Genomic DNA, 14,600 nt, shown 5'->3' with positions numbered 1-14,600 from the left:
CAATTGAATAATGCAAATAGAGGTCTTCTACTTCGATATTTAGAAATAGTAACTTGTTATCGACTATCCCGTTCTGTAGTCCAAAGTTAAAGTATCATTACCATTGATAGTCAGTTCATGCGTTCATTCTATAGAGTATCCACTGATGTACGTTGTTTGCAATGATGTCAAATACTGTTTAAATCCCTTGAGGCTGTATGTGCACAAGGAGACAGCAAACATGGATTTCAAACACGACTAGCACAAGAAAGTATGCAATTACACTCTCGCAAATACTTGCATCACAGAGATCCAAATTATCCGAATTCAGCGGATATACCGATCGCGTGGCCGGAGTATGAAGTTGCCGATAAAAAATCCATCTTGCTAAACACAAGCATGTACGAAGAACCGGAAAAATACATTCGTCCAAACTACATGTTGGTGGCCTCGACAATATTGCGACGTTGATAAGCTTCAAACGTTTTTTTGTTGTTTTGTCAGGGGTGACCGATATCACATGTGGCGCGAAATTTTATACAGCATGAGGGACCTTCCGCTAGAAACTTGCCCAGCTCAGAGCCGAAGTAAAGACCACGAGATTTCTTCATTCTGGTCATCCTCCTCGGTAAATACATTGTGTCCACTAGTCTGTTGAAGATTTATGGATGGGTTTATGGCGATAGCAATAGATTTGATGGTAGAAGAGCGAGTCTTTTCCATCTGCGCAGCAATTTAGGTATTGTGAATATTCTGAATACTGTATACTGAATATTCCCAATTGTAAGTTTGTGCCATCGATACGAAACAGGTGCGCATGTCAATTGATAAATCATCCTTGAAACTACACAATTATAATAAATGTAAGTGAAAGCAAGTATACACTTACTCGAATCTACTACAGAATTTTGCCAATGTGCAGGTACTCCTTTATAAGAAGTCAAATCATGTCAAAAATATAATAAGTTTTGTTACACGAGAATTTGCCATACTTCTCAGTAATGGGCACTCTAAAAACTATCTTGGCTGGAAGTAGAAAAATTTAATTGACAGCAGACATGCTCAGCTACAACGTACTCCCTTTTCTAAGTTCTCAAGTCAGTGCTGCCTACTTGTACCACTTACTCAAATGTTTGTTTTTCTTAACACCTTTCATACGAAACTACTTACTTTTTGCACTTTAGATTTTGTAAAGTATAAAGTAGCTTTAGCATTTATTTGCATCAATTTTTTGAGTGAAATTGTCATGAACACTGAGCAAGTGCCTCTCTATCACAGCATGTCGATATATTTTTGAAAATTTGATCTATTTTGTGTGCCCGAGTGCCCAATTGGTATCATTAAGCACCAGTTTGGCACTATAGTTCTTACCACGACCCAGAAACTATCGTCAACATTTTCCGATGCGCCGCAGTCACCGATTCGAGTACAATAGCCGCCGACCACTTCTGGAAATGAGTGTTTTCAAACATCTTCAGAGGAAGACCAAGATCGTAAATAACCCAACAGGAAAATCCAAATCCTCCGAATTGCGAGCTATATGTCCACAGTCATACTTGGTTCGCAACACTTCAAGCGGATGTGTGGAGGGTATCGAGTATACTGTAAACGGAAGCATTATTGAAAGGTATCTTGGAATACCGTACGCCAGACCACCGGTGGGTAAGGACAACTGATAACATTCATGGTTATTTGCGATTCGCCGTAATGTGACAACAAAAATTCAGGCGCTTTCCGATTCGCGAACCCAGTAGAGCGAGAACCGTGGGCCGACATTCTTCACGTAAAAGATTTCAGTAAAATATGTCCTCAAGCGCCGTACATAGACGCGGCTATGGACGAAGACTGCTTGTATCTCAACATATACGTTCCAAACGGCGCTCGTACAAACCCGTTGGCTGTTATGGTATGGATACACGGTGGTGGAAACCAGGTCGGAAATGGTATGGCGGCATTTGAAGGTGAGTGTAAAAGCGAACGACTTGTAACTCCAGACTTTACAACTCTTGGCAACACAACAGGGGACATGCTGGCTGCAGTTGGTGACATCATTGTCGTTACTGTGAACTACAGACTTGGTAGCTTGGGATTTCTCACGACAGACGATGAGTCTTCACCGGGAAACTATGGACTTTTCGACCAGCATTTGGCTATCAAGTGGATTAAATCCAATATTATATACTTTGATGGCGATCCAGGTTTGTGTTATGCATGGTAGAGGGTGTTTATCAGTAGTAGTCGAATTATTGCTCACTTTTGATAGTTCGAGTAGAAGTGCAAATAACGCTGTAAATTGCTGTTCACTTTTACGACTAGAAGTCTTGTTTTTCCATACATGTCGAAACTACACCAAGTGAAAGTAGAAAACGAAGACGAGGAAAGTTCTACAATAAATAGTTTCAAAGCGTGGATTTGTTCAAAACGTCGCAGGCTGTTAGCGGGTCCATCAAAGGGGATTCTCTCGAAATTGCAGGCCACATCTACTGGACCAATGCTAATTCACTGATGACTCCACAAATTCCTACAATTTTAGAAAATATAACCTCTTACTATGCACGGGGAGGGGGCTATTTCGCTCAGTTGTTATGACAATTACAATCGTTAACGTGATGGAAACATGTATTCCAAAACTGCTTTAGCTACTAAGTAACTGCATAGGAGAGTTGGAAATTGTCAAAAATATAACCACTTCAGTGCAAGTAGACGAAACCTATATGAATACTTTGAAAAAATAAAAGTACTTCATTACTGACAACCTCCGGGGTTTAATGCCGCTAGCCTTACCTTTGGAATCATTGCACCAAAATTAGATCGCATCACAATCGCCGGAAATTCTGCCGGTGCGGAAGACGCCCATTATCATTCGCTAAGCCCGTTAACTACGGAACTTGGAATAAATCGGGCTTTGATGCAGAGCGCTGGCCAAATGCCTACAGACGATATGAAGCAACTGGATTCAGCGATAAGGTTTGAGATTTATATCGATTTAGGATTTTTTCAATAGTTCAATATTTATTAAGACACCAATGTTCTCAGTGCGCTTGTCATAAATTTCAGGCTGTATATATCATCCAGATTTAATTGCATTTCTATTTAAAAACATTGAAATGAACAAAAATCAAGGTAGCACCCGGTAGATGGAGTATCGTTACTCAATTATACTTAGTTAGGGTTAGAGGCTACTTTCAAAAATGCAAATGCAAAAATAAACGTATTTTAAACAGGCTTGGAGAGCAGGCATTGTGCCCCACTAATGGAGCAATATCCAATCTTGTGCAATGTCTGCGTGATCTCAGCATACAAGATCTCATCACAGCCCAAGCCAGTACCGCTATAGGGTTTTATCCCACCATAGATGGAGTATTTCTTCCGGAACATCCAAGGGTGTTGTCTCAAGATCCCGATCGCATACAGCTGTGGAGTCATCTCATGGGTAAGATAGTGAGGAATTGTTGATTTTGTTGGTAATGAGATGTGTACATGTAGACAACTCTCAACCTACTCATAATTATTGTTCTTTAATTCAACCGCACAGGTGATCCTGTGTTGAATGTTGCAGTTTGATATTGTAATGAATGACACTCAGTTTGACCAATTACATGAGCCTATCATCTATTTCCTCCGCTAAATGGGACTACAGACTAGAGAATCACTTGACAGCTATTCTTTGCAGGGATATATAGAGCTATGTATGTATCTATATATCCCTGACTCTTTGAAAACTGCCTCCTGAGTCTCCTGCTTGTCTTTCTGTATTATCTTCTTTTACTTTTCATTCTGTGTGCATGCCTCCTCTTTACATCGCCTAGGCTTGGGTGGGTGTCTGATTTCCAAGACTACTAAGTCGACACATGCCACCTCTTTTTGTCGTTTGTCCTTTTATATTGTCTCCTTTTACTTTTCATTCAGTGTGCATGCCTCCTTTTTACATCGCCTAGGCCAGGTGGGTGTCTGATTTCAAAGACTATTCCAAGTCGTTTCGACACCTTCCTATCTTTCCATTGTATCGCAGTCTTGTGGTGTTTTGAATTTGTGAAAATTCCTGATAAACCAAACAACTGAACTGAGTATTTATGGAGAGTTGAATGAAAGGCTTGGTTACCCACAAAAAGTGCCAGTTTAAAAATGGTTTTGGAATAGACTCTCTGAACAAATAACGACTCAAGCAGCAAAGTTCATCCCTTTTCAATTCGTAAAAATAATCATTTGTACTATGCTATTCCCATACAGACGTTAGCGAGATTTCATAGACTAAAAATATCATTTCGTGGTCCTATGAAATATTTCCTTCGCCAGGGGCAAATGATGGAGATGGTAGTGTGGGGTGGGTGCCTGTTCAAGATGTTACTGATGAAGCCGGGTATCACCAGGCCATTTCTACAAGATTCTATTCCAAATACGGTTGGAGAACAGGGTCGATTGATGAGCAATATGGCAATTACGACGACGCAAGCTTCTTCAGCGACAAGCAGGTTTCCTAGAATGGGATATGACAAGAATTATTTATTTCAATAATGTTCAATAGTGTCCTATCCATAATAAGTTTGACTACTCAATATAAAGTATATCAGTGATTCGATTCGTAATCGACGCTTAGGCTTCGAGTTTAGTATTCAAATACCACTCATGATGTCATCAGAGAATGGATCACATGGAAAGCTTAATTATGTACCCATCATGCGGTCACAAAGAAAATATTACCAGTTGAACACAAAATAATTTGTGGACCATCCCTACTTCATTCGACTTGACATTGACGATACTGTAGATTGATTTCATCTTCACAAAAATGTCATTCCCGCTAATATGTATTGCTTTATACTACTTCTTTTGATGCTTTGATACAAATAATTGTGGTTTCATGTTGGAAAAAAGCATCAGTGCTATAATTCTCATTGTTCATGCAACTGATAGGGGGAACGTGTTTATACTTTCAGTAAATTGAACGCAGAACTATACTTGAATCATTACAATTAATGCTCGATTCGGATTCAAGTACCCGAATCATTGTATTCAGACATAGTGATAGGTAGGGCAAGATTTTGTTGCACTAAAATTGCTAGAAAGTTGCATTTAATTTTAACAAAAGTTGCAGTAAAAAGTTGCATTCATAATTTTTGTTAAATCATTAGGGTATGAGATGTTCGAAAAGGTCCATTGTATAACTTAGTTCCTGCAGAGCTGTTAAATTTGTTACTTCGCCGATTAACGATCTGACGAAACCGCCAAAAATTACATTTTTCCCGGCAAACAGCAAGAAAATCACGCAATGCGGGAATAATTTCCCCCCAAAAAAGCCAAACAGCATAGCGATAACCCCCTCCCCCTAAAACAAGTCGCATAACACACCCCGAACCCCCAGGTCTGCAAACTTGACCCAAGGCATTACAGAAAAACTCACTCTAGGCGACTTCAACAAAATCAATAGCCTGAAAAAGGTGACCCAGTGAAAATGTAATTTTTACGGGTCTCGCCTGGGCGTTCGTGAAACGGGCAACTATTTCAAATTTAAATGACAGAATTAATACAGCGATCTATTTACATATTGTTCGGGTACGGTCGTCCTTGGCAGGGGTGGCTGAACTTCTTGCTTGCATGCCATTGTGGCATAGATAACAGTGAGATGCAGCTAACCCGTCATATAGCTCTTTGTTATGCAAATCAAAGAGAATAAAACCGTACTAAAAGTAGTTTATAGCATGTTTTTAAATCACTCTTTAACATTTTACGCAGTACTTAATAAAAGTTGCAGTAAAAATTGCCTTGAAAAATAGAGAAATGTTGCAAAAAGTTGCACTATAAAATCGCTCCAAGCAGCTCAAAACATAGTACCTAGATTCCCAGTATCTAGGAAGCTGTAAAAAAAAGTTGCAAAAGCTGCAAAAACTTGCCCTGGTGATAAGGCAAGTTTCAAGGTGGTTTACATCAATATTTGAACAACTATCGCATAACTACCACACTTAACCTAATAGGGGTTGAACTGCGTAAAACACAAATGCAAGACTGTTGGAAGTTTGATACATTGAAGCAATACTGGGTGATATCCTGTAAAAAAGGGTTCAAAATTGAGAATCCTATCGGATTCAGTCCCGTTTCCACAGAAATAGCCTGATTAATGTGGATTCACCATCCTGATTGTGTGCATCTCTAGTAATAATGCGTTTAAGCACAATAGAAAACACACCATTATCCAATATTGCAACATTGACATTGTCCTTGTATTTAGAAAATACAAAAAAGCTTAGTTCAAGCATTTGGCGACGAACTATTCATATTCCCGATGCATCAACTCGCGATTGACTATTCGCAAGGCGGATCGGACGTTTACTTCTACTACTACACTTATCCTTCAGAGTGAGGGTGTTATTTGGCAGACAGAATTCCTTTTCTAAACACACAGTGACACAATTTTTACAGGCCCAAGGGCATCCTGGCACCGCCTGAATTAGTAGGAGCGGGGCATACGTCTGAAATCCCATTGGTATTTGGTGAAGTATTGACGGACCCAGACCAGGATGAATCTGTTAAGGAATTGAGCTTGACTATGATTCGATATTGGGGCAACTTCATCAAATCGGGGTAAATGTATTCTCTGTCTATTCCGGACGTAGATAACTTTATTTGGACTCCCATTCTAACTGACTTTGTATACTAAAATCTTATCTTGAAAATATTTTGCACTATGTTCATCAATGATCAGTGTGCAGTGTAAAGGTGTTCAACAACTTGATCAAGTACGTTTTTGGACTAATTCTACTTCTATCTCAACAGTTTCAAAGCCAAACTACAGTAATTACTTTCGATGCTACATTTATTTAAAAGTATTTTCAGTATCTGGATGGTCGCCTTTCGTCGGTAAATTTGCAAGGACATCTGGGCCATGCAGATTTTGTTTGACAGCGGTAGATTACAATTTCTGATATTGTGCCTATTTTCATCGTCATTCTGCATGAGTCACGACGATGCGGCTTTAATCTTGAAAACTATCAATGGTCAATGAATGACAAAAGTCCGCAATGTCTCATTGTAACATCATCTGTAAAACTGCTTGCTCGAGTGCATCACAAATATCAAGTTTTCTACCAAGGCACTGCGTAGTTTTGGCATGCTTTGATAGTCTCTACTTCTACCTGAGTAGCAATGCTGACTTTGACCTCCTCTGTTTGAGAGTGTATCATTGAACAGCAGTTCATTACTGCAGTTCTTGCCATTACTCAACAACTACAGTATCCTCCTCTTCACATCGCCCAGGTGGGTGTCTGATCTCACAGACTACTCCTACTCGTTTTGCATCTTCCTGTCTGTCAATGTGTTGCAGTCTGGTGATGTTTTGAAGTGATGAAATTTTGAACTTGAACTTCTCAAATTTTTTCGATGCATTCAAGCATCAGTATTGATTACTTAGACCTCCTTCAAGTGTTTTTCTAATGCTCGACTAAGCATTCAATAAAAAATAATTGCAGCCCTCAGCATTTCTTAATACAAGGCACTAAATGATGTATCATAGGTACTGATATATCTAGCGGGGGACTCGCTTAAGAACCATCATTATTTTTACAATCTACATTTAAATTTTCTAGCGATCCTAATACCGACGGCAGGGAGCCGACGTCCGAGCCAGAAGTTGTCTGGCCCATCTACAAGGACAGGACAACAGACCGGAACTACATCGAATTGAATCTGGGCAATGCCACTGCCGCGAAAACCAACCTACGCCCGACAGAGGACGCCTTTTGGAACGATTACATGCCGAGGCAGAGTGTTTACTGTGAAGTCACAGACCCGGTGAGGTCACCGATAAAATATTCCTCCTCTGTTTTCAAAGCTACATTACTAACCATTTTCAGCCGGCAGTCAGCACGACCGATCCGCCGCATTATGATCTCAACAATCCAGTTGTCGTTACAAGTTTCGGAGAAATTCAAGGGATGCGGGTGTCGAACGATTACTTTGACATGCACGTTTACCTTGGTATTCCTTACGCAAAGCCGCCGATTAACTATTTACGATTCGAAAAATCGGAAAAACTCGCAGGTGATATTGCATATCAGAGTTGAACGGGAGTATTGAACATTCTACGTTTCTGTATCTGCTGTGATTACAAATTTGAACTGGTGCGAGTCTATTTTTGGGTGATGCATCAAAGAGATAAATTGGATGAGCAGTTTACTAGGATTCTGAGAAATTTGTCAGGCCGCACCCGAACGCCTGATAGGGCCACGGCTCGCTCTTATCGCTGGTCTTTTCTAGAGGCGCAGGCAGAAATATAGTTCAAAATGTAATAATGCCATGCTTGTGATCTCGTCACATTAAAAATCGACCATTGCTGTAAAGGCAAAAGCGGAGGTAGCAAAAGTTGTCAACATTGTTACTCATATGGAATAGAAGTAATGAGGCAAATTTATACTCGATGACAAGTAGAAGTAGTAGTGTCCAAGACTACGTTAAGTGGAAGTAAAAAATGGCAGTCTGAAGTAAGTAGTTTAAAAGTAGATTTAGTCGTGTGGTCGCCTGCTTTTAGCTGTCAATTGGAGGGGCCACTTCTGAAATGGTAAGATGCGTCTTCATGAATAATGCAAAATGATTAATAACACCGCAATGGGTACTGTCTTTGAAAATATATTGTGTATCGGATAAGGAGTCTATTTTATGCGATTCTCATAACAGTAACTACTTTGAAGAGCTTCTTGGAGGTACAGAACTTCAATATACAGACAGACATTTATTGTAATATATTCATATTCATATTGAAATGAACTCGAATATTTTCGGCTGACACATGTCAGGAGTAATCGTCAACAACTAGTAGAAAATTGGAAAGAACATTGTATATCAACAATCGCATCACAAAATAGGACGTCACCAGCATGAAATTTCGAATAGGAGAGCGTTCAATGAACTATTTTTCGTTGGTACCGTATACTAACACCTTTTGTTGACAATATGTATACAGTATACATATACAATGTTCTTTCCAATTCTCCACCAGTTTCTGACGATTACCCCTGACATGTGTCAGCCGAAAATATTTGGATTCAATTTAATGTGAATATACCATTCAATTGTAAAACTATTTCTACTTTTCAAAATACAAATTGTAAAAAGTGACTAGTTTTGCCCAAACAACTGTTCAATTAGAAGCTTAAGTAGTCTAAAAACATAAACGCTTGAGCAAGTGGTGCCAGCAGGCAAAATCTACTTGAGTACTCGATGTACCTCGCTAAAACTCAGCACTGTTTACTCAACAATTTTGCAGATTGGCCGCAGCCGATTGAAGCCACACAACCGAAGCCCCCTTGCATTCATTTAAATAAGAATAACCAAGTTGTGGGGTCCGAAGATTGTCTCTACCTAGATGTGTTCCGGAGAAGCGTCGCCAACGAAGGCAAGAATAATATCAACTGCTCAACTGGTATTAGTTCATTTATTTTTAATTAATTTACATAAAATTTCAGAAGTCGAATTGATCCCTATCTTGATATGGATTCATGGTGATGACATAGCCGAAAGTGGCCAGACGGGGGGTAGTTTTTGGTCAGGCGGGGGAAGCCCCGGATGGGAGGAGGACGGACAGCAAAGGATCGACCCATCGTACCTCGCCAACTTTGGCGACCTTGTGGTAGTCAGGCCTAATTTTCGTATTGGCGCGTTTGGATATTTGGCGACAGGCGATGGTCAGTTGAGAGGGAATTACGGACTGTGGGATTTGCGAGCTGTGGTTGAGTGGGCCGTGGAATTCGGGGAGCTGTTCGGGGGTGACCCGGGTAGAATTACTGTCGTCGGACACGGCTCCGGAGCTGCTCTGGCACAAATGCTCGTGAGTTTGTGATTCTAATTATCCTTGGGTTAGGCTCAAATAGTCTATTCCTGTGTGATGTTCCAGAGTCGCGGGCGATTTCAGAGTGTTGCAGTAAATGATTTTCATTCGAATTTAGAATGACGTGTGTCACCGATTGAGAGATGGCACATCCACCAATTACAATTATTTGCTCACATGTTAGCACATTGAGCGATACTCATATTTTCCCAAACTTCAATGCAAGCTCTAACATTATGACGTTGTGATAATTACTAAATCATCAATTAGTGCCTTTGTTATGGACAAAAACTTGGTGACATTCCATAACACTCTTTACTCTATGGCACAAAGGATCTTGTCTTGCAAAATTTCTAAATTGCAAAGAAACTGGAACTTTTTGGTGTAAAATTGCGAATGCTACCGGTCTGAATTCATGTATACCATAATTCAAATTAAATTTATTGCTAATAATTTCATCATTTCAATACACCACAAGACTGCGATACAATGAAAGAGAGGAAGGTGTCGAAACGACTTGGAGTAGCCTTCGATATCAGACATTCACCTAGCCTCAGCGATATAAAAAAGGAGGGATACACACTGAATGAAAAGTAAAGCAGGATAATATAAAAGGACAGGTGATAAAAAATGGTGGGATGTGTCGGAAGGCGAGATCGATATGTCAGGTCGTGGTCCGGTAAAATAGAGGTTTGACTAGTATTGATTCAGTAGAAATTTTTTGTATTTCGACTTGAATGCGGACATGCTCGATGACTGTCGGATAATATAGTGCGGCGTCGCTCTATGTTTTGCAGGGAATCATTCCGAGTACGTCTGAGCACGTGACCAGAGTCATAAGTCAAAGTGGCTCAGCGTTTTCTCCGTGGGCGTTTTACGAACACGACTGCACGGACAGTCACTCCGATGAAACAATCGCGTCGGCTACAGGATGTTCTCCTAACGGCAGCGAGTTGGCTACTTGTCTGAAATCAATGTCGGCTGAAGATCTGCTATCGGCGTTTCCATACCACGCCCCTACCGGACCCTCATATGACGAAACGTACAATAACTGGGGAGCGTGGCGACTGAGGAAAGACGGGGAGTTGATCCCCGAAACCGACGTTGATAGTCTTATGGCTGCCGCGGCGTTTGATTTCATCTCTGGGACCGCGAGTCATGAATTTTACGTTGACTTGGAAGTGAGTCGCGTTTTCGACATGCGGAGGTTGTCAACGTAGGCTTTTATTTGTGGGTGGTGTCGATGTGGATTACAAATTAAGGACAGTCTTACATTCTAACTTGCCCAGGGGTTCTTAAACTAGCGCTTATGATCCCCTTGGTGGTCCGATAACTATTTGTAAGCAGAAGTTTCCAGATTAAATTAAAATTAGAATTATAGATGCACACTTGCACAGTTTATTCCCAAGTTATATTAGAATGACAATTACTGAATTCGCAAAAACTCTGAGATTGAATTAGAATACAAATTGAAAAGATACACAACAAAAACTAAGTTTACTTCATATCATTTCACAGTTCACTCTCTTCAGCACGGGAATGACAAATGTCTGTACACCACATTTCGCGCTATACAGTTCTCTTGTGGCTTTTTCGGCAAGACCAGAAACATACAAGCATTTCACAAATTACGCGGTAGATTGGAATTAGATTGAAGGCATTTTGCTCTAATTATTCTGATTAGAAAACTAGAATTATCTAGTTGCCCAAGTCTGATTCTAAGGGGTCCGTGAAACTTTACTGAAGATGAAGAAAAATTGTTGAAGCTTACCTGCGGGCTCAAACTTTGTAGAGCGAGATCCACGTCTGAGTTTTAAAAATCTACTGCAATACCTGCAATAACACTGATGAATATTTGCAATGCGCTGGATCAAGCGCCCTGCTGAATGTATTTGTCCCATCTAGAATTCACTCGCCCGAGATATTTCTCTGGACGAGGCAATTCGTCAGACATATCGCTACACGGGTGACAACAGGAACAGTATGCACGGTCGGACCGGTGATTTGTTGGTACATTCCTACACGCCATGGCAAAATATGGATGATGAAAGTGTCAGCAATGAATCGGTCGTGTTGTATTACACCGATATGATGTTTCAAGCTGCGTCAGCTCGGGACTTGGATGTAAAAATGAGGTGACCAATTATAATGTTGCATTTTTGTTTGCGAGCAAAATTATCGAAAGGTGATCATAATGCATAAGCTCATGAGAAAATGGTATGCAATCAGACACCGCCGGTATGAGTCAAGTATAACTGTGTGATAAACGAGCGTTGCGAAATGGTAATACAGCATGTGCCAATTGTTTATACATATGCTTCCCAAAACGACTCAATTGTACAAGAAAAGGACATTTTTTACTGAATTAAAATCCTGTGCATGGGATTCTGTGAAGTAGAAAACCATTTATAGGTAAGAGAGATCTTGCCGATTTTTTTACTTTGAGATTGTGGTGTCATTTTTGTTTGTGTCGTCACACTTTCCTTGGAAAGTACTGCTTTGGTGAAATTATTATGCTCTGCTTCCTCATATTCGGTTGCGGTATCAGTGATTATTTTGACAACTGCTAATTAAGTCACATCCAATGTTTCCTCTCAGCTGCGCATGTGCGCAATTGCGCAGTTTTGACACGGTCGCTGCGCACAGAAAATCCGAAGTGATCACCCTATTTTTTCAGTCGTTACGCACTGTTGTCCAAGGGACCGCGCAGGGAGTTGGTGAGTGCGCGCAGACTCCACAAAAATTGAAGGGAACATTGGTCACATCCCACTTCATTTTGTCGCTAGTCCATTTATGATATATTCTTTCACTTTTCGTTCAGAGCGCATGTCTCCTCTTAACATTGCCAAGCCCCAAGTGGGTGTCAGATTCTGGGATATATAGAACTATATAGAGCTCTATATATCCCTGGTCAGATTTCAAAGAATGATCCAAGTTGTTGCTACACTTACCTATCTTTTGATTGTATAACAGTATTGTGGTATTAAAATGTTAAAATTATAATCATTGCTGCCATGACCCATTATGCTGCTGTGTGATTAGTGATTACCCACCTTTAACTCTAACAACAAACTGCAAGTTAGTATTTTATGATTTCAGGTCTGAGAATGGATCAATGTACCAATACGTTCTAAGCAAACCTTCCTCACATCTTGACGGTTCACAAACTCCCTCCTGGCTGGGAGGTGTGCATGGCGATGAGATTTCATATGTTTTCGGTTTGCCTATGACATCACCAGATAAATTCACAGACGATGACAGAGAATTTAGCCGGCAGCTAATGGCATATTGGAGCAACTTCGCTCGATCTGGGTATGAGATCTTTGGATTTTGTGTACTATTTATATTCGAGACTCAGCGGCACCATGACTCAGCGGCACCATGGTAACAAGCATTTAATTTTCTCTTCAAGAAATGTGATTGGCATATTGCTACTGGATATCCATCCAAGTATATGCTTCTATTGAATCAGGCCTTGAAGAAGATTAGCTCTGTTTTGCCTTTAGTGAGACCATACAATGCCTACATATGCAAAAGATCCTTAATTTTCTTCTGGGTAGAGCTCTCACCAGTAGCCAATCCCATTCTGTAGTGTGTAACATATACCTTGAAGTTGGTGATCTCTGATGTAACAACATCCATTTTCACGATGGCATTTTCCTTGTGCAGGGACCCGAATTCAAAGGGCTTTCGACGGTGGCTGCCTTACCGTGAGAATAACAATTATATGAACTTGAATGGGATTCAGAGGAGAGTTACGTTAAGAACAACGACGTCTTACAATGCCAAAAACTCTGCGTTGTGGAACGAGGTCATTGCTGAAATATCGCCACGTAAGTAGTAAGCATACCTGTCTGTGTTTACCATATCCTTCTGTGAGATCACACTATGTCAGGGGTCGGGGTTGTAATGACTCTACTCGCGATTTTCTGGTGACTCAAGTCTTATTTTGAAATGCGTAAAATGACTCGACTCGAGTCAATTTGTGTATTGACTCAACTTGTACTCGAGTCATTGTCATATGACTCGAGACTAGGACGGTCCGGACAGACGTTTCATTGTAACTTCGAAGAATAGTAAAGTTACCCCATTATTGGTATTTCGTCTATCAGTCCTGGCACTTGGAGAATAGGGCCAGTAACTGTTAAGACTGAGGAAAATTACTATATTATGAATGCAAGCCATTCTATATCTCTTAAGCCAGGGGCGGGCAACTTCTCGAGTCGGCGGGCCGGATATAGGAAAATTAAGTACTTGGCGGGCCGGATTGCTGAATCGATACAATATTCGCCCATTTATCCACATTCCACATATACAAGGAATAAATCGCATTTATTGAATACATTTTAACGACAGTAATGTCACTTCAAAGCCATTTCTCGCCGATAATGACGAAGACGATGTGGCTTCGAGAATAGCATTGTCATACAGGCGCCGCCATGTCTGCTTCTATCTGATCAATCAACACACGGTGCAATCCTCAATTAAGATTTCAAGGAGTTCGATAACCCCGGTACCCCTAATTTACCAACACATATATTCGTTAGGGTTGAGTAGGTGACAAGATAGCATCGTTGTTCAACTGTGTGGCCTGAGAAATCTCGATAATGAATTCATTCGGTCCGCGACCTCTACGAAATTTGAAAAGTGGCCCGCGACCCGTTTTGAGTTGGCGATCCCTGGTATAAGCAGTGTTTTCGTCTTACAAAAGCCTAGAAGTGTGTCGTGCTACAAGTCGGCGGTTACAGAATGAAAAATAAGAAATATCAGCCTGGTGTAATTGACCATTGTAGTCGACAAACAC

General features: G+C 40.5%; 2 protein-coding genes across 2 annotated transcripts in view; one reads left to right on the top strand and one right to left on the bottom strand.

The window, feature by feature from the left end:
* LOC145433716 (echinoderm microtubule-associated protein-like 6) overlaps positions 1–14,600 on the bottom strand; it is a 228,902-nt gene that overhangs the window by 101,845 nt on the left and 112,457 nt on the right. The gene's annotated exons all lie outside the window — the stretch shown is intronic.
* The window catches only part of LOC145433727 (uncharacterized), a 35,568-nt gene that overhangs the window by 18,063 nt on the left and 2,905 nt on the right, over positions 1–14,600 (top strand). Inside the window, 18 exon segments of the mRNA XM_080310922.1 lie at positions 288–419; positions 484–607; positions 1,458–1,641; positions 1,707–1,940; positions 2,001–2,177; positions 2,790–2,946; positions 3,204–3,412; positions 4,276–4,451; positions 6,206–6,333; positions 6,397–6,558; positions 7,560–7,764; positions 7,827–8,013; positions 9,236–9,362; positions 9,364–9,796; positions 10,594–10,977; positions 11,702–11,931; positions 12,896–13,108; positions 13,466–13,629. Of these exon segments, the coding sequence (XP_080167048.1) occupies positions 288–419; positions 484–607; positions 1,458–1,641; positions 1,707–1,940; positions 2,001–2,177; positions 2,790–2,946; positions 3,204–3,412; positions 4,276–4,451; positions 6,206–6,333; positions 6,397–6,558; positions 7,560–7,764; positions 7,827–8,013; positions 9,236–9,362; positions 9,364–9,796; positions 10,594–10,977; positions 11,702–11,931; positions 12,896–13,108; positions 13,466–13,629 (3,626 nt within the window).

This window comes from Botryllus schlosseri, chromosome 2 (assembly GCF_051294905.1).
Source record: "Botryllus schlosseri isolate E-star chromosome 2, Bs_hap1, whole genome shotgun sequence".
Classification (NCBI taxonomy): domain Eukaryota; kingdom Metazoa; phylum Chordata; class Ascidiacea; order Stolidobranchia; family Styelidae; genus Botryllus; species Botryllus schlosseri.
Note: the sequence above shows the minus strand (reverse complement) of the source record. Positions and strands in the feature narration are given on the sequence as shown.